The sequence below is a fragment of the Typopeltis vanoorti genome, unplaced genomic scaffold, assembly GCF_054136105.1.
Source record: "Typopeltis vanoorti isolate ZY-2024b unplaced genomic scaffold, IOZ_Tvanoo_1.0 HiC_scaffold_764, whole genome shotgun sequence".
Classification (NCBI taxonomy): Eukaryota; Metazoa; Arthropoda; class Arachnida; order Uropygi; family Thelyphonidae; genus Typopeltis; species Typopeltis vanoorti.
In genome coordinates this window covers 16,645-44,242 of record NW_028328200.1, presented here as the reverse complement: position 1 = coordinate 44,242, position 27,598 = coordinate 16,645, and the positions used below count along the sequence as shown (strand labels likewise).

Here is a 27,598-nt window from a genome sequence, read left to right as displayed (position 1 = left end):
TCTTGCAAAGAGGCAAACTGATTTCCGATGTCAAAGTTTGTTTCAGCTTTGCAATTATACTCTGACTTGAATTACCAATGTTTGCCATAGGACCCACGAACTTCACTTCCTATCTACTAAACCTCCAAGATCCTTCGCTAAGCCAATTTCTTCTAACATAATCCCGCCAGTATAATACGTAATTTGATATCTCATTACACCAAAGTGCATGAATTGACATATACAATCATTGAACCGATAGCCATTTTCATATGCCTACAATTCCAGTTTTTTCAAATCATTCTGCAAGTTACACGCCACTTGCATTCCTGATTACGTTTCCTATCTTTGCATCATCAGAAAATACTTGTTATATCCTTTCCATTATTATTAATTTAAAGACCGAATAACAATGGACCAAGGAATGACTGATCTCAAGGATACACCACTGCATACCTTAAATCTTGTGGACTCGCCTCATCCACACGCCACATTTGATATCTATAAATTATCCATTCTTTTATCCAAACCAGTAATTTATAATCCAAACCCGTATTCTCCAACTTATGCAATAACTTCCATGTTGAATCTTGTCAAAAGCTTTAGCAAAGTCCAAAAGCATCATGGTATATGCGTTTCCCTTGTCTAACTCAACCTTGATATTATAAAATGTAAGTAATTCAAACATGACCTTCTCATAGTAAACCCATGCTTTGAATTACAAAGTATAGGTTCTTTGTCAACCTATTTCTGTATGCAAGCCTTAACCACCTTTTCCAAAATCTTCACCACCACTCCTGAGATACCGATAGGTCTACAGTTATACACACTGGTCTTTGCACCACACTTGTGCAATAGGATTATCATGCATTCTTTCCACTCCTGTAGAATCTTGATTGTGCCAAGACTCATAATATACAGCCAGTCAAAGGAACAGCCAGTTCAGCAGAACACGCGTTTAGCATGCATGTGATATCTTGTCAGTTCATATTGCTAATTCCATATTCAGTTTGTGCAACAGTGCTAGTATCTTCTCTTTATACACCTTTATTTTTTTCTTCAGTGTAGAGGTAGCTTTGAATGGACACTCATTAGTTGAACGGTCTCTTCTGCATCTGCCATTCGAATAGTCTCTGCATTGCTGAAAGTTATTTTTTCAGAATAATTATTTCTTTTACCTAAATCCATACGATAGTCCATCCGCTTCATATCATTTTTAAAGAATATATTGTGAATAAGATTGAAAATCGTTTCACTCCCAACCTTTTGTTTTTCGAACTCTAGAAATGCATCCCGATATTGCATCATTGGCGTATTTTTGAAAAACTTTCCACGCCGATATCTTTCCTATTTAGCAGCCAAGTCCATGGGATCGAACCCAGTATTTTCTTCAGATGGCGTCAATTTGCTGCTTTGAAATTCTGAATGTAACTTGTCTAAGTAAAATTTCCGTGCACTTGCTACTTCCTAAGTCAGGACAGCACGATCGCTCTCAACAACCGGAATCAGAATAGTACGTCTTTTATTGAGAAACCCGTTCTGACACTATAATCAGGGTGTAATTTATTTTGACTTTGAGTTCCTTCTGTAAAATATACTTCTTAAACAATTTGTCCAAGAAATTCGTCTTCATTCTTTTTATGAGATTTCATAAAAAGCTACTCAATCAATGTTTGGATAATTAAAGGTATCCGATGATGATTAATCGTTTAGTATCCATTACGTTTATATAGCAATTCACCATTATTACCTTATGTACTATTTGAACTTGTTAAACTGCACTTTACACCAAATGGCTTGTAAGCGTAGTTATGTACTGAACTCAAATTATACGATATGATTAGCATCAAATAATGTTCACAAAATACTGACTTCATCACAAAAATCAATCTTTTAAAAACAAGCAACGCATTTATTCATTCTAGAACATCAAAATATACTCAACGTTATTGTTAATTTTGCAAATTAAAATGTTAGAAGGTGTTATTTAATCTGTCCATTGTACAGATGTAAATATTTGTGCTATCAATAAAAATGTGTACATGTGCTTGTGTGCTGTTTGATTCACATTGTTAAATATTGAAATTTTTGTATTTTTTTTATTAGGAAACTGATAGCGAATCATTACAAATTATTCGGAGATATCTTGAGCGTCATCAGGGTCATTTACCCAATACAACAATAGATGGCATCCGAAGAGCACTAGAGGACAATTATGCCTTCATTTATAGCGATATTTTCATAAAATTTGAATGTTTGCAATTTGGAATGCAAAAATTTTTCTTATCGGAGGATTACTTTTCATTCTATTCTGGGGCGCATTACATACAACATTCTCATCCTTGTAGGGAAACCTTCAGTATCATGTACGTATTCATTCATATCCTTTTATCAATATTATTTTCGTTCAATGTTTACTAATCTAAATACCAAAGAGATGATTGGCGAATATTTTTATTGCTAGAAAGATCTTGGTACCATAGTGAGATCTGTTATCTCACCTTAGAGCACCCTTTAGAGAAAGTAATACATATTATATTTGGATAACAACGCATTACACTAAATCAGGGGTGGGGAAACCTTTTTTCTTCCAAGGGCCATTTGGATATTTATAACATAATTCGCGGGCCGTACAAAATTATCAACTTAAAAATTAGCCTGTTATATTTGGTCAAACATTTAATTAACTCACCTCTAATGTGATGGCAGGAACTGTTTCTCTTTGGTGAGGCTTGTGATGTTAGCTGGTATTGATGATGTTGCTACTCGCAACTGCTTTTCCAGGTTTGCATCGATCAGTCTGGAGCGCAGTCGACTCTTTGCGATGATAAGTTTTGAAAAGAACTGCTCGTAGCAATAAGTTGTTCCGAAGACAGATGCATATACAATGCATGGCTCCTCAAAGTGGGAAATTCATCATCGCTTATGTACCGTTTCTAGAACTCAAGCAGTGGAAGGTTGTTGTGCATAGTTTTCAGCTCATCATCGCTTTGCAACTGAATGATTTCGTGTTGTAGGTTATCGGGCACATCAGTTGGTTCCACATTGAACGTTGTAGCAAAGATGTTCAATTCCATTTGTATACGTTTCACGACCTCGAATGTTTCATTAAATACCTCATTTAGTTTCGCACATTCACCAGCATATTCAAGTGTTGTAGAAGACTTTTGTCCTTCCAGAGTGGGGAAATGCATCGTTATTCCTTTTGAGTTGCACTTTCTACAGCCTTAATTTAGCTTCAAATGATTTCACGTTTGAAAGCAGGGAACTGAGAATCTGGTCAGGGCCCTGCAGCTTTATGTTCAGCTCTGAGAGGTACTTGGTAATGTCCACCATGAACGCTAGATCACACAGCCACTTGCTATCATTGAGTTCCCAGACAGGTTTTCCCTTTATCTCCACGAACTGCTAGACTTCATTCCGCAGTTCGTAAAACCTCATCAGCATGTTCCAGCGACTCAGCCACCGCACTTCACAGTGATAAACAAGTTCACCGTACTCAGACTCAAGATCATTCAGTAACTCCTTAAACTGGTGGCTGTTAAACTCTGCTTTTGACAAAATTTATGCATGGCACTACTGTTAACATCACATTGTCCAGCCACAACAACTGTGCACAGAGACTTTCTTGGTGTATTATGCAGTGGCATATAACTCAATCACACTTGGATCAAGACTGAGACGATTCAGTTCTCTCTTGACAAATGCAATTAACCCTTTTTTGCGAGCCAACCATGGCTGGAGCTTCATCTGAAGTAAGGCCACTTAACTTTTCAAATGTTAGCTCAAGTTTTTCATTGATAAAACAAACAAGTCCTCACCTCTTGTAGTGCCATGCATGGCTTCTAGTAACAGCAGTTCTTGTGGCCAGTCGAACTCTGCAGTTATCCCACGAACGAAAACGGCCAGTTGAGCAGAATTTATTATGTTCGTTGTCTCGGCACAAGCCAGTGAGAAAAATTGGAAATCTCCTGCAGGATCTTTCAATATTTTTTCAATATCTTGTGCTAAGTCAATAATCCGATCTGAGATAGTTCTCTTAGACAAACAAATACTGTGAAACAATTTTACTTTGTCTGGTACCAACAACTCCACAGCAGCAGCTATGCACTCTTTCAAACACTCTCCTCTACATGATGCGTTAGCTTCTTTGCGATTAGCTCGCTCACTACATAACTCATCTGAATAACATTGTCTCTGTCACAATGAGGCCTAGTGAAAGCAGCTTGTTGTGATTCCAAACTCCGCTGTAGAGCATTGATTTTATCCAGACGCATTTGACTTTCCAGTTCATTGCGTTTAGCATGTTTCGAGCTGTAATGACGCTCCAGATTGGCTTTTTTCATTACTGTTAACGCATCTCCACAAACTAGGCACAAAAGTTTGCCTTTGACTTCAACAAAAAAATAATCATTTGCCCATTTCTCTTTGAAAGATCGACACTCTGCATCAACTTTTCTTTTCTTTGTAGTCGCCATTTGTAGGATGTCACACCACTTAAGTTTTAATAACTATCCAGTGTGTGTGTGTGTGTGTGTGTGTGTGTGTGTTTTGTCGTCGCCAGGGACGCGATTATTTTGATTTGATCGCCGTTCTAATTCTGCATCTTGGATTTGGAACATATCCAGCGTTCGTACTATCGACTCTCGAGGTCTTCCCGCGGCAGCCGACGAGAAGCATACGTGTCTATCCCATAATGAACGTTCCTTGATTGTCCTCAAAATTTACGCCATCATTATATTTCATGATTCACTTAATATAAATTTATGTTGCTATGAAAAAGCTCTTTTTATACGCCCCGCGGGCAGGACGTTCCCCACCCCTGCACTAAATCCTTAGAGACCCAGTACTTAACCTTCTTAACTGTTCCGGCAAGATGGATTGTTGTACCTGCGGTCCTTTATCTCTTTGTCAGATTTGTAGTGAACTTTAAGGAATAATGTTTTTCAGCACTTGGCTCGGACATTATGGACCATTAACTACCAGTGAATACTTTTCCCTTATAAAATGGGGAAAAACTACTCGTTAGTTAGTTAAGACTAGGAATATTATTGAGCCATTGCGTCTTCCATTTTAGGCTTCTGGCAATGGATTTTGAAAACTTACCTATTCAGTATGGTTCGGGGACATTTATGTTTTTCGCAATCATGCTCACTGTAACGTGCTATCCACGCTATCCCATTAATCCGCCAAGCGGATTAGTAGGTTAACCCACTAATTCACATTGCAAAGAAGTTTTTAGCTTTTTCGCGTAGGGAAGTTTTGATCCCAGGGATATCGGCTTCTCTGTGAAACTGTATGTTTCCTTGGAACTACGGTGCGTTAAACGCTATTCGTAAACATTTGTTTTGAATTGTCAGTAGTTTGCTAACGTTTGAATTTGCTGTGTGACTCCAGGCGGGTGAGTCGTACATCAGGTCTGGCCTGATCAGAGTCATATATAGCAGCAGTCTGCTATGACGATTCAGTAACGGGTATAGCTGTCCCATTGCCTTATTTACTTCTAAGCAGACATGACTGATATGAATTGTAAAGCGAAGCCCTTTATCTAGCTGTACTCCTGTGTTTGGCTACTGGTTGACATGGAATGGGAGCGCTAAATATGGCATCTTTGCCCTCTAGGGGACACTCGCCTTCTTTTGAATAACACTGTAGTGCTCTTGTCTGCCTTAACATCAATTCACCATTTTCTGAACCATTGTTCTAAACAATGAACACCGCATTATCATCTCCCCGCACTATTGTGGTGCCAATAGTGCGGGGAGATGTCAGACACATAGATAGCAACGTGCAGGAAGCTCAGGGAGGGGGGAGGGGGCGTCTGCAGTAATGGTGCGTTCAGCAGGAATTTCAAATGTAGCCCATTGTGCCATATTTTGTCGAATGCTATGAAAATGTCCAGGACGATTGTCCCTGTGGTCTGCTTCCAGTTGAACACTACGCTGATGTTTCTTACTACTCTGAAAACTTGCTGGTCTGCCGAGTGGTTCTTCCAGAATCCACATTTTTCATCTGGGATCAGATTTAATTATTAGTGACTTGCTAAATTCTTATTAGGAGTATTTTTATTATTAGGAGTAACCTTTCAACTATTTGTCCCAAGCAAGAAAGGATAATTGCGCAATAATTTTGAGGAAGGTGTGCTGCTTTTCCTAGTTTTAGGATTACATCTGCTACTTTTCATCGTGGAGGAAAGTAGTGATCGCTTAATATTGCATTAATAAGAGCAATAATGTTCATTACGTCTTTATGTGGAAGGCATTGGATAGTTTCTTTAGAAATCCCATCTGAACCTGGCGCTTTCCTAGATGGAGATGATGTCAGTTGAATGGGAGGATTCATGAATTCTGTGCGATTTAGCGTACAGCCTACCCAGGTGCGTGCTTCATGATGAAGTCCAGATGAGTGTAGGTTTGACTGCACTGCTTATCTACGCTGTTGACAAAGGCTTTGTCTACGTCATTGTAAACCAGACTACGATCACTATGGATTGGTAGGAGAGATTTACGGTCTGTGCATAGAGCTTCATTGTTAAAGTTTCCAAAGCGTCTCTTCTTCTGTGTTTACCGAGTGCATTTTTGCCTTCAACTGTTGAATTCGATAGTTTCTAAGCGCATATCGAACTTCCTTTGTAGCAATATTGAGCTTCTCGGTATTTTGCGACCAGTCTGTGGTATTGTTTCCTGACTGTTCTTTTAACGGGATATCATCCGGAAGTCGGTCGGTCGGAGTTTCCGCGTAGCACATCCGTACTGGCAGCTGTTAATGCAGTTGTTATCTGCTTTTCCAAGCTAAAAACGGAGTCACCGAATTTTTCCCTTTAAGTCGATGGCCGGAACTGGGCCAATAGATTCATGTAGTGCTGTCGTTAGTTTTGTCCAGTTGACCCAATCTGTGATATTTTCATGATGTAAGCCCAGTTGGAGTAAAACTGAGTTGTGGTCAGAACTGAGGTCATCCATCACACTTACAGTATTTGGTATTGATGCGCGATATTGTGTAGTATCGCTTTATCATGGACATTAGGAAGCCCTAGCACATCGTATTACGTGGAGACTGCAGGTCCTATGACCACTATGTTCCTGGTGGGAGCAAAATCATTGAGAATTCTACCATTTCGTTTCGTAGCTCTGCCGTTCGTGGATATGTGCTTAGCGTTCAGGTGTCCTGATACTGGTTCGTTTGTGGCTAGAATTTCAGTGGTCTGCTTCTTCCAGTGACTGTTTACTTGGAAAGTTATATACGGAGCAGATTTTCAGGGAACCCGCATTTGTACTTTTTGTACTTTGAACCTCCATTCCCGTGATTTCTGTTTTGGAAGTGGCAAGATTTACAATTTCATTGTATTCGATAGTGAGTTTGACAAATATGGCTGTGCCGCCCACGTGGCACTGGGTCTGGCATTTCGATATACTTCCTGAGCTCTGAGTTGTTGACTTCTCAAAGGTACGTTTCGTTTTCAAGGATTAACTCATTATTATAACGTCTCGTAAATTCTTCCCTTTCGCGCATTTTGCTACTTCCACCACTGGAATTCCACAACAACACAATCTGTAGAGAGAGCTTGACATTCTACGTTTGTTAACCATCGACTACTGCGGTAAGAATTTTGTGTGTGTGTGTGTGTGTGTGTGTGTGTGTGTGTGTGTGTGTGTGTGTGTGTGTGTGTGTGTGTGTGTGTGTGTGTGTGTGTGTGTGTGTGTGTGTGTGTGTGTGTGTGTGTGTGTGTGTGTTTCACAGACTTGCTGGTGGAGCCTACTAGCTAGGGTTTACTTTGCTGAACTCGATTAACATTTCACCCAAAGTAGCTGTTACGACTCTAGCTTTACTGGATGATTTGGTTGGGTTCAGTTTTTCTTGCAGGTTTTGAAGTCACCACTTGTGCTGTTGAGAGGTAATCAGCTTATCAGCCTTTGCTAAAGGTATCCGGACGTTGTTAATGGGGCTCTAAGATTTTATTTTGTTAATTTTTAGTGGCCAAGTATTTCTTGAAGCCTCTGCAGTTGGCGAGATGTGGTGTGCCTCAGTTGGCACATATAACTGGCTCTAGTTTCGATTTTTTGCAAGAAGCCGTTGAGTGGTTTTCTCTACATATAACACATCGGCCTTGAAGCAGCGTTGCGAATGGGATTGTCCAGTTGATGCCTTCAGTTAATGATTCTGGTTTTATAGTCATGACGTCAACTACGTTTTGGTCATAGTTTTGCGACCTGGCTATAAAACCAGTGCTGATTGCTGATTTTTCAGGACAAGAGGCAGTGACAGTTTATCTGCTTGGCATACGGCTAACTTTAATAGGGTTTGGTTCACCGATTTGGAGGTCGCTTGTGATTTCTTTAGTTGTCTTTTTAACACTTTCATTGCCAAGCTGAAAATTGGAATTTCGTGTGGTGGCCAAATTTTTTTTATTTTTTTATTTAGTTAGCGACGTCCACGTAATAACGCGTGATCGGCCATCTGGTGATTACTCGCATCGCGCGATATCGCGTGATTGGCAATGAACATGTTAAAGCGAGCGTGTGGTATTGGACGTTTTCATCATCTAAATGTTTAGTGAATGCGCGATTACCTGCTACCATCTCCTCCGTGTTCTTGACTTTTATAAACGTTTTTGTGGTTTTTGAGGGCGTGGCCACGTCCATGCATTGTTCCTTGGCTCGCAGGATAACAGGAGAAACTCTTCAGTTTCCTTACATTGGTTAGTACTGCTTCCATGGAGATTGCAGTTTTTCGTTTGATGTTGGTTCCATGCGTCGATTGTTCCTTCTTATTTAGCAGAACCCATCTTGTTCCTAATATGTTTCCTGAGAAAAATATGAGCCAGAATGTGATAACAGAGTCTGGATCTTTGGTCTCTTGTCGATGATCTGATCAGTTTTTGACTTCTCAAGCTCATCCTGAAGTCGTTCGGGCGATTTCTGCAAGAAATCTAGGGTTTCCTATGGGGAATCGTCCATTTAAAGTTCCTAGAGTAATCCTAATTTCTATGTTAAGAGTTAAAATGAAATACAAACGAGAGAGAAATAGAATAAATCTCGAACCCAAATTGACTAAAGATAGGATGAATAAATCTCAATCAGTGATTTTGATGATGATTCACTTCAAGATCACATTTTGAATTACTGGATCTTATTTCAATCTGTAATCAGTTACATGCCAAACGGATAGGATGCGCCAACCACTCTGCAGATATTTAATAAAAGGTTAATATTTTGCTAGATTAATTTCATTATTTTTTCTATTTATTCACTATTTCTTCTTACAGTTAAAAAGCGTTTATGCTACGGCCCAAAACTTGGATAATAACGCACTTAGAGATACGACCAAACACTAGATCAATTATTGCATTACCTTTATATTTACCAATAAAGAGTGTGTTAAGATATTCTAAATAAAATAAAATATTAATTTTTAAAAACAATATATTAAACATTATAGTATATAAAGTCATATTCCATATTTTTCAAAATTTCAAAATAAGTTAAAACAGAATAGAAGTCTTCTGAGCGACATCTTTCTTAAATGCAATAAGGCAGCATTTCAATTAAAAGGTCTAGGTAAATGTTCTTATCGTATCTGTTTTCTTACTAATTTTGAATCATTTTGTTAGTAATTTTGGAAAATAACTATTACTGAATTCGTGTTTAAATAATACGCTGAATATGATAAATTCTGAATTACTGTTGCTAAACAGTTTCAATACATATTGTCGAAAATAATGAAATTGTAACAATTCATATATTTAATTCGTATTTGCAGGATAATGAAAATTCTTGAAGCGGGACTCGATGCTAAATGGATGAATCATATGTTTTTTATGAAAGATCTACCAGGAAAATTAAATACAACTAACGTGCTGAGTGAGGAAGCTCTTCAACTCCGCCATGTTCGTTTTTATTTACTCCTCTTAGTATCAGGATGGGCGTTCTCTCTTGTGTGCTGTATTGGAGAAATTGTGTTTAATAAAATTATCTGAAGTATATAAAATAAATGCTAATAATTACCAAAGGAAAATCAAAAAGGCTTCATTTCGATGTAAAATTATATAGGCAATGTGGATATTAAATCCAACATTCAAAACCGAATGTTTGTAGAAACTACGAAAGTTTCATAAGTTGACCGTTGATTATGAAACTTTCATAGTATCTACAAACATTCGGCTTTGAAATAATGTTGGATTTAATATCCACTTTGTCTTTGCAAATGTGAGTATTTACTATTGAAAATTAATATGAAAAGGATTGTTCGCCAGATATAACAGCTTCAGGGACAATCTGAAATGTTAAATGGATATGTTTCCATGGTAACTTCAAAACACAACGCTCAGTTCATTGCGTACTTTCGTATGCGCAATCTGGTAATCAAAGCAATCAGAACGTATTAAAGAAAAATAACGCTTTATTCCTGAAGTCAAGAAGATTGACCATTTCCTTCGTAAAGATACTTCCCTCAGCGCATAGGGAAGATGATGCAAAAATGTCTTAATATTTCTGTCTGTGATTTAGATATCAGGGATAGAGGGATAGCTGAGGGGTATGTAAACTACTTAAAACGTTTCGTATGCATTACTGATGATTGAAAATTCCAACATATTAAGTGAAGTTTATACAGTATATGACTCTCATCCTGGAAAAGTATCCTAAATCTATAGAACATTTGTACCTTATGTGGGCAATGTATTTGGATTTTTTATATATTTTTAAATTAAATTTTGTATTTTTCATTCATTTTACTTTAGTGTGAATGTACGACTCTATTGAACAAACATAAAAATTTTTCAATCCACTTCAGGCCTCCAGAAAGCAGGACAGTGTTCCCACACGGGAAGTTGAAATGATCTCCTACCCAATGACAATCACAAACATCCATTGCCATGGAAGTGTTCTAACCACCACAAGTTGGTTGGAGAGCAGATATGCTAACCACTAGGTTAAGCAATCATTAATAAATTAACCCAAATTTTAAATTTAAATTTCATCATTTAGCCAATCATTGCAATATTCATTTATTAGGTCCGCCTCTTTTGGAAAAATATAATATTTTATGATTTTGGTGAGTTGAATTGCCAGTTGTGTCGCAGTCTAAGTGCTAAACATAAATATATGATTTTTAAACATATATTGTAAAACCCTTTTCTTTGAAAATACTTTAAAATCACGATAAATTGGAAAAAAATCACTTTATTTCACACATTTGCTATTGTGATTTACTATTCAATGTATATTGATTCAGTGTTTTCGGACAATGCATGCATTATGATGACCAACTGAAAAAGGTCCTGCTACAACGTAATCTTATTATCTGCAGAAAATGCAAGTGAAACTCAATAGTTGATGGATAACGTTCATTACCAGTGAATTATCACGTTAACTGAAATCCTTCATTGGCTGTTACTTTGTTTGATCTCCATATCAGAGAGAACATTTGCTATCTCCTCCTCTCTCTGTTCAGATTTCTGAACAGATACTCTTCAAAGGCATACCAAACTTACTGCGCTAGTGAGGCCTTACTCAAGTCAAAGATACAGCAGTAACGTGGTTCCGCACGTCGTTCGCAAACGAAACTAAGGCTATTGACCTTACGTGTTATGCTTATTAAATGAGTCTATTCTTGCCAATGTGCTAGTTTTGAGGGACGGAACATCCTAGATTTTGGGTTGAAAACCTACCACCTCGGAAGGAAATGTTGGGTTTTATCTGACGATGAGTTTGCGATGTCATTCCACCTTCCCAAAGGCAATATAGATACAGATTAATCTACGCAGGTTCAATATTCTTTGCATAAAGAAAATTAAATAATGTATACCACCTATTTATAATTTGCCTTCTGATTTTGACGGCACCATAAGCTCACCCTAATTCAACCAAGAAAATTAAACTCTGTACTATTCCTTCTGCCAAAAGGGTTGTAGTACAACCTAATGTTCTTTGAAAGAGAATGCTAAACATCACTGTTCTCTTCCAGATTGATTTTCTCTGGATGAAGTTTTACTTGTGTTATTATTTATATATTATTCACATGGTAACTGTAACGAGTCCCTCATTCTCAAACTTATTTTTAGTTGAAAACAACCACTGTAAGGAACCACTTAGAGTTTAATTTATGAAGAATAATAATAATTCTAATAATTGTTAGAAAGGGCTTGTTGGACCCACAATCCAAACCCGAAATTTTATTTATTTAAATCCAGAAAATAAATAACAAATGTGCAAAAATTATTGTAAATAATTCAAATACGAAATTTGATTAAGATTCATTCATCCTGAGTATCTGAATAACTCGCGTAAGGACAAAACCAATCTAATGGGTGTATATAAAGAATTTTGCGTAACGTCCCTGAGACACACCAACTTGAAAACTGTTGTTTGAACAGAATTTCAATATATCTCATAAATAAACATATGTTTCAATTGAGAATTGTGCAATATTTTTTTATTCTTTTATTTTGGTTTTATAGTACAAGATCGAAGGTGGTACTTATTATATGTCAGGATAGTTTGAATAAATAACTGTATTTGTTCATTTTTTCATTGTCCATCTGTAATATTTCAAGACAAATGTATGTAATTTATATATTGCCCAAGTCTGAGGCCTATTGTATGAGATCGTTGGAGCACTGAATGCAACATACGTAAGTTTTACACGATCGCAATTGTAATTCCTTGCAACGGTAACATTATGAATCCTAATGAGCGTATACGTGTGCGATGCAGTTCTTAATGGACACTTTTAGTGTAACATTCCACGAAATATAAGGGTAATGTTCAACATTCGCTTGCGTCGAATGAAATTTCTGTAAATAGGTAACTGGAATCTCTCAGCAATTATCATTTAAATGAGAATAGCTGCAGATACCGAAAAATGTATTTTAATTTTAGGTAAACTGATGTAGATCAAATGCCTCATCACCATAGATCTCTCTCTCTCTCTCTCTCTCTCTTTCCCTGTTTAAAATGAAAGTATGAAAACTATCGATTTACACAAATAATGCCGTGCAATTCATTCCTTCTGTGGATTCAAATCTTGTGTAGTGAACTAGCACATCATCATACAGCATTTACGATTAAGCATGTCCCAATAACAATAATTCAAATCCTTTGCTGACATTTTATTCGAAAATTATCTTATTACACATAATTTCACAACAAATAATGTAGGTTTCCTTGAACTGTATTAGTCGCTTTGGAACAACTAGATGGCACTATGATAACTTTTTTATTTAAATGGTAACCTTATGTCACCTATAGTCAGTTCCTTTTAGATTCGTAATTATACTATTTTTAAAGGTAATGAGACTAGTGTATTGTATGTACTAATTGTCGTGTATACTCCGTTCGGTTTATTTGCTTTGCGAAAAGTAAATGGAGTTGTTTGGAGGTAAAAATTTATCATCTCCGTCTGAGAAAGGTTGCGTCATGCAACAGGTCATGAATAACATTGCGTGTGCGTTTTGAATAACAGAGAACTGAAAAACTACGAAAGGTTGAAAATCATACATCATTCAGTAATACCTCTGGTTCTGAAAATCAGGTTGAACCAAAGTTTCTTAATAACACGAAGCTGATTCAAAAACAAATTAATCTCTTCTGTTATATGAACGTCTAAAGTCGTTTATGAATGGTCGCCAAAGATGTTTGAGCAAATGTTGGTGATACATCTAAGCATCGATTTTCGTTGTAGAAGAAATCAATGGCAAGTGCTATAAACAGGAATTGACAACATATTGTAGATCACTTTATTTAAATTAAGGGGATATTAAATCAAATCCCACATTATTTTAAAACCGAATCAGAAACCCAAAGATGGAAATCCAAGAGTTTAATGCCGAATATAGCAAACTATAAAAGTTTCGGCGAACTGCAGCATAAGCTAAAACACATGGTTCAATAACAGGGCGACTCGTAGCAAAGGTGGAAAAAGTGCTTATCACTATCTTAGTATTTCGTATAATGCAAAACACATCTCCTAGGAGATGTATGATGTTATATATTATGGTGGAAGGTCACTATCCATACTGGTTTCGACTTATGTATAGGTGAAGCGGGCTCTAAAAATAAGACGATCCCGAAAGATCGCCCAACTCAGCATTGTTCCACTCAGTGACAGGCTCACCCCCATCACCGAGAAGAACTTTTCAGCATTGGTTCTACCCAGTGGCAGGCTCACCCCATAACCTCAGTGGTGGCCCCACTCAGAAACAGGCAAAAACCTACCCCTAAGCAGAGCCTCTCAAATCAGAGCCAGAGCTGCACCGGTTTCGACTTTTGTCTAGGTGAAGCAGGCTCTGAAAATAAGACGATCCCGAAAGATCTCCCAACTCAGCGTTGTTCCACTCAGTGACAGGCTCATCCCGTCACTGAGAAGAACTTCTCAGTAATGGCCCTACCCGGTGGCAGATTCACCCCCACCACCAAGTAGAGCCATAATCTCAGCAGTGGCCCCACTCAGAGACAAGCAAAAACCTATCCCCAAGGTGAGCCTCTCAGAACCCAAGCCTAACCCGCACCAGTTTGAACCTTTTTTATGGGTTAAACGGGTTTTAAAAATTTGGCGATCCCGAAAGATTGCCCATCTCAGCGTTGTTCCACTTAGTGGCAGGCTCACCCCCACCGCCAAGCAGAGCCATAATCTCAGATGTGGATCTACTCAGAGACAGGCAAAAACCTATACTCAAACAGAGCCTCTCAGAGCAGCCCACCGGTTTCAATCCTCTTTGGGATCTCATCAGTGAGTAGTTAGACCTGGTAATACTGAGACAAATGACAATTGACATTTATGTCTTTAGGGATGAAGCAAAATGCTTTTCATAATCCCTGCTATCTGTTGTGGTTACAGTGAGGGTACAATTTACGAGTAGTTTTGCTCGTCCTGAATGGGCATGATGATTAAGCATCGTTATAGGAGGCTAATATAGCTTTTGGTCTTCTATATTTGAATATGTCCGTTGCCTCGTATGCTGCAGCTTGCTGAACAAATTCGTTGGGATGTGTGGACGTCTTTAGGAAAAACTTGGATGCTAAGGATTGTAGAAAAGACAAAATATAGGTAATATAGGTAATATTTGTGTCTCTATGGAGTTGATTGTTTCTAACATACCACGGGGCGTTCAGAATCATTCTCAAACACTTGTTCTGCACTCGCTGTATTTTGATAATGTTAGCATTAGAGGTGTGGCTTCAGGCCGGAGAGTCATAGGTGATTATATGACGAATCGTCATCTGGTATTGTTGCAATTTTATTCTGTTGCTGATTTGCAATTTCTATTAATTAGCGGATAGATCAAGCTATGGCTTAAGATGCCTTTGCGCACGCAGACTTGATGTGTTGGTTGAAAGATAGTCGAGAATACACCCAGGTAATTTGTTTCTGTCTGCCAGGTAATTTTAGTATTGAATAGTAACACATCTCCTGCAGGAGACATTGGCCTTTTTCAGAAAAGAACGGCTGAGCTTTTCAGGGGTTTGACTTCCAATCTCCACTTAGAGAACCAACCCTCCAGCTTTAGAAGGTTTTCCTGAAGCTTTCCGGTAATGAAATGGGGTCTGAGAGAGTTCTGGTTAGTATTGCCCTATCGTCCGTATACAGGGCCAAAATGGAAGTCATCGGATTGTGTGGGATATCTGACATGTATGCAGAAAACAGCAATGCAGCCAGTAGAGATCCCTGCGGCACTCCAACATATGGCGCTGGGACGATGTAGAACCGTTGATTTTATCTTGCATTTATCTATTCTGAAGAAATGAATGGATTAGATGAACCATTTTTAGTGAGTTACCGGCTGAGATAAGTTTGTGCAGGAGTCCAAAATGCCAGATTTTGCCAAATGCTTTGGATAGGTCTAGAAAAACAGCTCCTGCGCAATGGCGCCAGTTATAACTGGTGGTGATGTATTCGACAATTCTGTGGATTTGCTGGGTAGTACTATGGTGTTGCCAAAAACCAAACTGTTCTTTAGGGAGGATGTTTAAGTCATTTACTGAGGTTTGGAGTCGTGAGAGGATGACCTTCTCTGCAACCTTACCCAGATTGGAGATGAGACTGATTGGACGTTAATTTTGCGGTAAGTGTGGGTCTTTGCTTGGCTTATGTATGCGAATTACATCAGCCAGTTTCCAGGTGGAAGGAAAATAGTGAAGTCTTGAGATTGCATTTATTATACTGGTCAGGTGCACTACAACTTTTCGAGGCAGCAGCTTGATCACCCTGTTTGAGATGCCGTCTGGTCCAAGAGCATTATTGTTGTTAAGTTTTTTAATAATATCATATAATTCAACAGGTGATGCGAGTGCAATATGGTCAGCACTGGTATCTGGGAGATTTAATGTCTGCCTGACCTGTCTGTAGATTTTGTACAAGTGATTGAAATCTAAGTTGTTATAAGAAGGTTTGCACTGCTCCTCAAGATTTTTTAGTATGGCTTATACCTTATCTGCATCTGTGTGGACTAGGCCCTGGTTTGAGATTATGGGGGAGGGATCTGTTTTTATTTTTGATGTTTCTCAGTAACCCCCAGATAGAGTGATCAATAGGTGAGATAGAGGCTAACCTTCAATCCCAAACTTGGTTTCTGTGAGTTTTAAGTGCATCTCTTACTGCTCCATTCAATATATTAAGCACTGTCTGGTCATGAGGAGCGCGAGTGTTACGAAATCTTTTCCTAGCTCTGTTCTTCTCTCTGATCAGGTCCATAATATCCTCAGGTAAACGACCAGGCTTGGGAACAGGTTTGTGGAAAGTTGCAACCGTTATAGCGGACTTAATCTGTTGGGTGAGGCTAGTCACTGCAGTTTCTACATCTTCTGGTGTGCATATGTGAGGGACGGGTCCAGTTTGATCCCTAAGTGCTTTAGACAGTCTCTCCCACGATATGACTGAATGAGAGGGAGGAGACAGGCATTATTGTTCTCCCAATTGCAGTAGAATTGGGTTGTGATTTTTTTGCTGCTAGAAAACAATTGATCCTAAAATATGGCACAGAGAAATGCCTACATTTCTAACAGGAGGTCACCAGTTGGTTAGTGGAGTAGCAGTTCCTAGTAGCGCTTTGTTTCGTTATACATTTCTCTTGTACTCATACTCATTCAGCATATTTATTCTAATAATCCAGAAACCTTATACTTCAAATCACCTTTATCTATCTCTGATCAAAGAGTCGAGTGGTTTTGGTTGACAGCATTTTTTAAACACGTATTTAAATAATATATAAATCGTTATTATATTATTCTGTCACATAACTTGCCTCTGATGATTAGACAAGCACAATACAATGATGAATGTTTTCTGTGCATGGGCGTAGTTAAGTATAGTATACTTTGCTTTGTGACTTCATTTCTGCTCGCTATATGTCGTGATTCCATTCTAACTTGTGTTACAGTCAATATTTGGGGAAGAGAAAATACATATGAAAAAGATCTGAAGTTCGAATTTATTATTTTTATTATTAATCGAACTTGATAATAGTAACATGTAAACACGGGATGAAACCATGTTTCTGAACAAAGGGCTTCGTCTATACCGACTGAGCTGCGAAGGTTCTTTTGCATTCTTCTGAACTAATAAAATTCTTATTGAAATAATGGACGCTTATTTCGGTACAGAAAAACTTTCAAACAAACCAAGAAATAAAATCGCTACAATTACGTACAATCAATTGCCAATGCCACTTTATTTATTTTTTTATTTCCTCCAAATTTTACATCAATGTAAAATTATATATTATATATTAGATTACTATATATATATTATTACTATACATTATATATCAGACATTAATTTGAATTTTTTCCTTTGAAAGACTTTCTCGATATTTTTTATAACATATTTCGCATATCAAGCACACACAGGAAAGAACATAACCTGATATTAACAGTAGAAGTGCACCTTGAAAATGACGTACTTGAAGAGCTTTTTCTTCTGGCACGTACTTTTCACTCACGCGACTTTCTAATTCTTTGAGAAAGAACATCTGTTTCATCCATTTCAGATTCAGTCCGGCTTCAATAATTTTCATTGTCCTGAAAAGGAAAACTGATTATAACTGATAAAATAAAACTGATTACACCATAACTCGAGGATAAGGTAGTTAGCCCTATAACCTCCTGGTGTGTTCTATGTCTGTAGATGCGTGTGTTCAAGGGGAAGGTTTGCCTGTTTTGGGGGACGAGAAACCCTTGTTTCCTTGTAAAAAAAAAAAAACCCTCACCTCCGTATGAGACTGGCTAACTCACCTTTCGTCGAAAGAGACCAGATAAAGGTTCCTCACGTCACTTACAAGAGTCGAACCCAGGTTTTCCCGACCAAAGGGCTTCTTCTATAAGGACTGAGTTACGGAGGCTCTCATTTAACCTACTGTTATTCGTAAAATTTTGTATACTGACATTTGAAACATAACTTGTTTCAAAAACCATTTGATAATAACCGATTATGATAAATGGTTGGCACTAATTGGCTGTCATCTTTCAAGAGATTTTCGAATTTTTTTTAATGAACGTTTGTGTGGTTTTACTGCACTCGATTAATGAATCGAGTAATACCAAACAAAATTTCACTAAAGTCTCACTTTCAAAAATGATATGAAAAAGAGGTCCACTGGTGGAAACAATCGAAGAGAGTAGGCCCTTCGGAGAGAAGGGAAAGCTAATTATCTAATTACAGATAGCAATTTTTTTCTGAATTAGATTTACACCTTTGGTTTACTCCTCCAGGAGGAAACGTAAATCAAAAGTGCGGAATATGCTGCACGAGTCTGGAGGCAAAGCACTATCGAATGGTCTTTATCAACTTCAACAGCACACGTTTCTCCACAGCAGTGATGGGTGGTGTTGGTCAAGAGATTTTGTTGTGAATCAAGACTGGTGGAACCTGCTGTGATGATCATGAATTAATTAACGGGGTGGGGGAGGTTTCCCACTTAGTGAAGAAGTTGATTATTGACTTCTGTTATTTCTGAGAATGCTTAGGTGATTTGATCGGTCGTTAGTTGAACTGCAGGTTTTCTGCATTTTTATTTTTATTTATTTATTATGCATTTGTAAACTTTTAGGTTCCTTTCCAATATACATGAGTCCATAAACACATTTTCATGGTATTCTGTTATATTTCGTATTGTAAATGATAGTAAATTAGTTTATATAGAACATGCGTCTTCCATTGGTATGGATATGAGTGCCATGTCATGTGTGACGGCCCCAATTAAATCTTAATTATCTTTGCTGTTATATGACTTTAGTCCACACTATTAGTGATCATATGTCGTCTCCATTATCCACTTATAACGATGACACCCCTGATAATAGTCTCATAATATGATAACAAAAGTTACATTTGCATTACAGGTGCAGTTCGTGACAAACCATTGTGACGATAATATAATATAATATAATATAATATAATATAATATAATATAATATAATATAATATAATATAATATAATATAATATAATATAATATTCTACATACTGCTATAGACTCCACATATGTCACATTATAATACATTATATTATGATAACATGACTCTGCACGTTGTTAGCGACACTAGAAAAGTCATTCAAAAACCAAAGGTGTAATTTCGAAATCTATCCTGTAATTAGGCATTATATTTATTTTAAAAAGGTTTTCTAGTACTGTGATTCACTATGTAACTTACCGATTTTGGACAGGCAGGCGTGCTGTCCTATAGCAAACATACAGGTACTATAGCAATCATACTGCTAGCTTTAAAAAAATAAATGAGTGGAATATTTCGAAGACAATAGATGATATGTCGTAATTTAATAGCACTATTTCTCAGATAAAGTACATTTTCCACATGTTTATTTTATCAAAAATATTGGTGAATATATGAAGACAATTAATTTTTATGAGGAGCCTGTGTAGCTCAGCGGTTGTGGCGTTTGCACACCGCCGCGCTTGGCCGCACGAAGGAAGACTTGGTTTCGAGTCTAGTCGGCGACTAGAGGAAATTTTTCTAAGCCTTTTTTCGACCGGTTCCCGAGTTAGTCGATCTCTGGCACGGGCAAGCGGGTTTTTCGTCCTGTAAACTCAAGAAAATCGACCGTAGAACCCACATTATTTCAGACATTAAATATATTGTGTTAGGGTTAGGGACCACGAGATGGCGGCACATTTGAGCTGTCTCTCTTCACTGCGTACCGCTTAATTAGTGATAGCCTTGGACCATCTGTCTCTGATTGGGTACCAGTGGAGATTGAACTGCCCACTCAGTCTCCAAAAGTTAGATAGGGCTAAATGGCCTCGCCTGCTCCCGTATACGGGAATAAAAAGGCGTTAGCTGATTTTTTTTTTTTTAATTTTTATGTTTGCAGAATAAGAATGTTTACCAATATTGTTGATCAAACAACATGATAAAAATTGCATGCAAACATAGAATTAAATTTTATTATTTAAGATAAATGAATTAAAGAACGTAATGAACTTTTATCTGGTCTCTTTGAGACCAGATAAAAGAACCATTGAGGTTCTTTAGCCAGTCTAGTACGGAAGTAGGGTTTTTTTTTCACCGAGAGGCATATGGTTAACCACCTTATCCTCGAGACGGTCGTGGTTATAAAGTCTACAGCTAAAGAACCTCAATGGTTCGTGAAAAACGCTTAAGACGAGACAAATGAATTAAAGCTCTTAGTGTATCCTAACTATGTTTGCGAAAATAATTTATCTGTGATTAAAATGCTGTTTACATTACAATTTAATTTTTGATTTTATGACTTCAAACTGCCTGGAATCCTACAGTGTAACATCAACAAAGAAAGTATATCACGATCTTCAGAATAAAAATAATATAAACATGAATGGTACATGCTGATAAAAATGTAAAATGTATATTAATATTTTTGAAATTAGTATAGTAAATCAATTCGAAATACTTTTTTACTAATAATATTAAAATCACTGAATATTGAGTTTTAACTGGAAATTAAATATATACTCACATAACCGAAAAGGTATCTCTACAAGGATGTGCGTGTTGCAAAAGATATCCTGTAGAATAATCACAAAAAGAATCCTTCGATAGGTGAAAATTCTCTCTGCCGTGTTCTAAAGAACGATAGGTGACAAAAAGGTCGCTTCCAACGTAAGCGTATTTTCCAAGCAGCACTTTGCGAATTCCTTGTGAAGTAACCTTTGGTAGAGAGAAGGATGGATTTTTCAAACGATTTCGGAATTCCTTCAGCAAAACATTTTTCGAGGTCTGTTAATCGAAAACAAGATGTTAGCGATTAAAGTAGTTAAATATACAAATACAAAATGAAACAGAAACTATGTCAATTAAAAGTGTTGTAATATTAGATCAATGCTCGTATAAGTTTATTTTAGAAGATATTCAATTGAATAAATAGAAGCATTCTGCTCAAGTAAATATTGTTTACGTTAGAACACTTGTATATGAACTGTAAGGATAATGGATTCAAATTCTTGTGTGCTATTTACTGTATAAAGTGCGATATGTGGAAAAACCTCGAATCACATCAACTCCAATTCTTTATAAATAATCTATGTTGCAACTTGGTGTTAAAAAATCTTAAATTAAGTTGATAAAATAATATAAGTCTCACGTAACAATGACATAAATTCCTACTGATTCGTTACCATCTTACCTTTAAGTAATTAAAAATAGCTGTGTTTCTTAAAACACCAAATGAAAATCCTTTCTCTCTAATGGCTTTGGATAACTGTTCGATGGTTTCGATTGGTTTTTCACGCCTTTCAATGGTCATAAATGATAGCAGAGTTCCGCAATATGCCATCAGAATCACATACATCCCTATTATCCAGAATAGGAACAATAATCTGAAAGCTCTGTAGAGACTCATTCTTTCCCGTACGCCTATAAATCAAGATGAATGCCAAAGAAATCATTTTATACACGAATTAGTATTGAAAATATACGTAGCATGATGTTTCTGGAAATAGCAATAAATTTGCTGAGTATCGCATTACAATCTTAGAGAGAATTTCATTAATACATAAGTCAATATACCTTGTGCCACAAAGCTTCCATACATCAACCATATAATCTCAAACAAAGAAAAGTTCGGACCTGCATGCACCAATGAGGAGATATAGACTATGACGTATACCGCGATTGATATCAAAATCATACATATTCCAAGGGATAGCCATAACTGAAATAAATAAAACGTATCAGCAGGTATGTCAACGTTTTTTTAAATGTATATGCAAGTTCTTTAAGGAAATCAGTTAACTATGTATTAAGTAAAATTTTAATATTCTTTCAGAATGAATAGATTAAATAAATTTTCAGCTTTAAATAATATGATTAAAATTAAATTCCTAAAAAATTATTAAAAGTATTAACCTATTAAATTGAATTATAAACTTATTAAGCTAATACTTTTTAAGAACTATTACTCTTAAATTATTTATTTATTTAAATAATTCAAATAAATTTATATTATTCATAAATTAATTAAAAAAATCAAATAAGCAACTCATTCTACTCATAAACTCCTTTAAATACATTACCTACCCCCCTCATTTAAACACATTAAGCTTCTGGTTTTTATATTATTCATAAATTAATTTAAAAAAAATCAAATAAGCAACTCATTCTACTCGTAAACTCCTTTAAATACATAACCTACGCCACTCATTTAAACACATTAAGCTTCTGGTTTTTAAATGGTTCTTATAAGAACTGGGCGATGGACTGAGTCCTTTACGCTTTATCCCGTCATCTGAATGAAGAAAATCTGTGTCAATGGGGTGTTGTTGAGCTAAAAAGCTCTAGTCATGGTTTTTACATGGTAATCATTCGTCGTTTAGTTATAGCATTATAATATAATATATTTATAGGTGTTGGTTAAACTTTTATTTTTAAATTTAGAAAATTGTTTAAAATATTTAAAATTTTCATTTTTTATACTAGTAAATTTGTTTTTAATATTTTATATATAAATGAGAGTATCGATTTGCAAGTGACATTAGCAGTGCCAGAATCCTATGGAATTGACAGAAATCTAACAGCTATATTAAAAGATGTTTATAAGAATGCAGTTGCAGCCGTCAGAATAGGCAATGATTTGGGAAAATGGTTTACAACAAGCAGAGGTACAGTACTAGACAGGGGGACCCAATATCACCAAACATTTTCATTGCATATTTAGAAAGAGCAATGGATAAAATGAAGGAAGATGCAAAGGGAATATCAGAACATGGGATGAGAATTAATAATCTGAGATTTGCAGATGACATTGTTATTATTGAGGAAGACAAAAGAGAACTACAAAAAACATTGAAACTGTTAAATGAGGAAGGAAAGAGATTTGGACTTGTTATGAACTTGGAAAAAAATAAAGACAATGGTATTTGGTGAGAAGAACATGAAACAAAAGATACATATAGATGGAATTGATATAGAAAATGTAGAACAATTCACATATTTGGGAAGTAAAATGACATGATTTGGATTGTAAAAAAAGAAACGAAGTTCAGATTGCAAAGGCAATAACAAATCTGAAGGCCATGAATAACATCTGTAAAAGTAACGCGATCAGCTCGCAAACAAAATTAAAGTCCTAGAAACATGCATTGACAGCGGTGTATTGTATAGATCTGAAATGTGGGTAATAAATAAGGAATCAAGAAAAATAATTTTGGCATTTTAAAGAACTTGTTATAGGAAGATTCTAAGAATAGGATGGGTACAGACAATCACAAATGAAGAGCTCTATCGGAAGTTACAACCAAAAGAGAATCTCATGCAGAAGATTATAAAACAGAAGCTGCAATTATTTGGAGACATCTGTAGAATGAGTGAGGATCGGAAGATAAAGACATTCATGTTTAGTATTATGGATGGTGTAAACAGAAGAGTAGACCACACACAGAATGGATAGACAACATAAAGGACTGGTGTCGAATGGGTGTACAAAAACTGCGACACTGAGCACGGGACAAAAAAAATGGTGGAAGAAAGAGGTATCGGACACCAACGGGCAGTGAGTCCATGATTCGTGATGAGATGATGATTTAAATATAAATAGACATATACCAAACGTGGAACATATTCTAGCCTCTTTTTGATTCCCATAAGCATGTGTGCATACCGATAGTTGTGAATATCATTAGATGGTAGATGATTTTGATCACCGAAGGTGAGACTGCCAAAATGCCAAATTCTCTTCATCAGATGTACTTTGCACATAACAACATAATAAGAATTTATATGGTTTTTCTAATATCGTCAACTAACTTACTTGTCCAGTGAAGGGAGATAGTAGCACAGTAGATTTATCAGCCGGACCTGGAGCTCTTGTAATAAACACCCTCTTTGATGCGGCGTATGGTTGGATTGGATCCAAAGCTAAAATCCTTTGATAATTAATAGCCATCTGATTCGCTGTTATATCGGCATCCTAAAAAATAATTACTATAAGAATTCTTCAATTTATTTTTTGTTAAATAATTGTGATTGCTTCAAACTGTGATTTAAACTGGTAATAATTTTAATTTTTTTTCCATATATCATAAATGTTATTACTATTATACACCTGTATTTGCAGAAAATCTCTTAATATCTAGTAATTGACTGACAGTAAAACAAAATGAAGATTAAAACTGGAAGAAAAGTGTATAGACAGATCTATTTTACATGATCGTCTCTCTGTATTCGGTCCTTTGCAATAGGCAGTTAGTGCTAGAGCATGAATTTATGGAGAAGTATTCAACGGAAATGCATAAGATATTGAGTTAGAGAAGATTAGGTCATGGCTTCTCAAAGGATGGCCTGTGGGTCACTTCCGTCGCGCTGTGTTAACCCGCGCAGTTTCTAGCTGCAGAGTACGGAAATTGAGAAAACAAAAATAGTACTATGAATTCGAATATGAATATGAAATAAATACGATTTCGTTTTAAAGAAAATTATTTCAGTAGTAATATGGTTTATAATAAGTAAGTTTTAATAATTACTGATATTGTTAGTAGAGTGCGACATCTCTCTCTCTCTCTCTCTCTCTCTCTCTCTCTCTCTCTCTCTCTCTCTCTATCTCTCTATACAGATACATGGTACGAGTATATAGATAGTGTTAGTGTCATTTATAGAATTGTCATTTGGAACACGGAAATTTCTATTTAAAAGTTACATGACTTATAATTTATTCGTTATTGTTAAAAATAATAACAAGAAACTTGAGTGCTAGCTGCACTAAATGAAATGATAGCGAAAGTTAATTCATTACCTGATTGTACACTAAACCAGTAGCTCCTGAAAAGCTGTTGTTGGATTTAGTTCCGTAAGTTCCCACTTTTGGAACACACACTTTCACCCTACATAAAACAAACTAATAAGGAAGAGACTGAGGAGTTTAGAAACAGTAAATATACAGAAAAATACTCTCTTAATTATTATTATTATTATTGAAGTGATACTTGATTTTAATTTTTGTATCTTTTCTTGGAATACTATTTTCATTACATTCATTGTTTCTATTTCATATAATAAATAAATAAATAAACTTTTAACAGGATTTATGATTATTACGTCATATTCTGTGTTCATATATATTTACACAAAATGTTTAATACTTCGGAATAACAAATTTAGTTTATGTTTGTTTCATTTAAGTTCGGATATTAATCTGTTTTAAAGTTTCATTACGTTAAAATTTTGTTTTTGATGCATCACACTAAAGAGAGAATATTCATTGCAAACTTACTTGAAATTCATTTTCTCTGAGAACGTTTCGATGAGGTATGCGTCAAATCCTCCAGACATCACAAGTTCGCCATTTTTATTTTTCTTTACGACACTAAATTCATCCTTAAAAAAAAAATAAAATAAAAAAAATCCGTTATTGACGCACAACTGCCGTATTTCTATTTAGAGCTATTCATTAACTTCTTAAAAGCAAGAAGTTGGTTATACTATAAATTAAAGGTACCAAGAAATTATATACTTGGTTTAATCCTTTATCCAAGTGTAAGCAAGTTTGCACACCTGACCTATTTTCAGTACTGAGGCAACTCGTATAAAGAAGCTAAGACTTCACATCAACTTGCGTTAGTATCCCATAATGCAAAGCACATCTATTTGCAGAATATCTCTTGGCAGAAAAAATGACCTCTGCATTACTTCATCCTTAGTATCACCTCTGGGTGTGGCTCCCAGAGGTGATACTAATGATGAGACCTCAATAAAGGTCGAAACTGGTCTGGGTAGTGACCTTCCCATAATACATAGCATTATACATCTGCAAGGCGATGTGCTTTGCATTATGGGATACTAAGGCAAGTTTATGTGAAGTCTTAGCTTCTTGATACGAGTTGTCCCAGTCCTGAAAATAGGTGAGGTGCAAACTTGTTTGCTTACACTTGGATAAAGGATTAAACCAAGTATATAATTTCTTGGTATCTTTAATTTAGATATCTATTTTATCAAATCTGGTTGGCCCAATGGTCAGCATATCCGCTCTCCAGTCAAAAGGCTGTGGGTTCGAATCTCGCCGTGGCCATGGATGTTTGTGATTTTCTGTGGAAATGCTAGTGGTGGGCGGTAGATGGCGTTGGTGGAGACAACAGAGTTGTAGAGTAGATGCCCTCCCTCGATGAGTCTTTGGACTCCCTGGAGGTGCCATGTAATAATAATAATAATAATAAATCTAATTTATTCATAAAAATCACTTTAAATTAGTAGGTAAGTCAAAACTCTTCATCCAATATATTTCCATTTACTTACTGGATAAGCTCCTACTGTTAGTGTCATGCCCTGCAGATTTCTGCAGTTCAGATTCTTCTTTAAAAATGTTCCTATAAATTTGTCCTGTTTCTGGTAAAAGTTTACTTCAGGTAACGACAAAGATCCGAATGGAGGTCTCTTATAGTGATATATTTCGTAGTTTAAGTATCTCTGTGGGGGGAGAAACAAAATTAAACACATGTAACAGAACAATATTTCAACCCTTCAAACGTTCTAAAATTAATGATAATAATAATACGCTATACTTTTAAGTATCAGCAATGTTTCCATTGAGTGACACGGAAACATTGCTCTACATTAAAATACATTAAAGTTACATTAAAATTTTAAAATTGTACTTACTTCTTCTAAGGTTAAAGAACTGTTCGAGGAAGCACTTATGAAAATGACTTCATAAATACCGCGCAAGGAAGAGCTGAACTCATGCATGACAGTTGAGTTGCTTAATGGTTGGTCTACGAATACGAACCAATCATTTGTAAACTTTGCTCTCCAGTGCACCTACAGGAAACAAATTATACAAACTCCGTCAAATTAAAAAAAAAAAAAAAAAACGATGACTGGAATTTATTACTAGATTTCATAATTTTATTTGCTGATAATGAAATATAACCTCGAAATCAAACATCTTCATATTAAATAATTTGCATTTAAATCAAACTTTATAAAAGTTAATGAGCGAAAAAAGTCAGCAAGATATAATATATATATATAGTATTAACTAAACATGAATTAAATTTAATTAAATTATCCAATTTTAATTATAAATAACTTCAGTTGCAGTGCTTCAAATGAAAATATTAAAAGTTTTGGACCTTACTGATCTAGGGTCCAGATCAGATGTTCGCTGATTATAAGTGAAAATATAAACGTGATATAAAAAAC

The 27,598-nt window shown here is 36.0% G+C and overlaps 1 protein-coding gene across 1 annotated transcript in view; it reads left to right on the top strand.

Moving 5' to 3' along the window:
* LOC150092084 (glutamate receptor ionotropic, delta-1-like) overlaps positions 1–9,955 on the top strand; it is a 28,568-nt gene extending 18,613 nt beyond the window's left edge. Inside the window, exons 11-12 of the mRNA XM_090415322.1 lie at positions 2,086–2,345; positions 9,739–9,955. Coding sequence (XP_090271448.1) covers positions 2,086–2,345; positions 9,739–9,955 — 477 coding nt within the window. The remainder of the gene's footprint in view (positions 1–2,085; positions 2,346–9,738) is intronic.
* Positions 9,956–27,598: the final 17,643 nt, after the last annotated feature.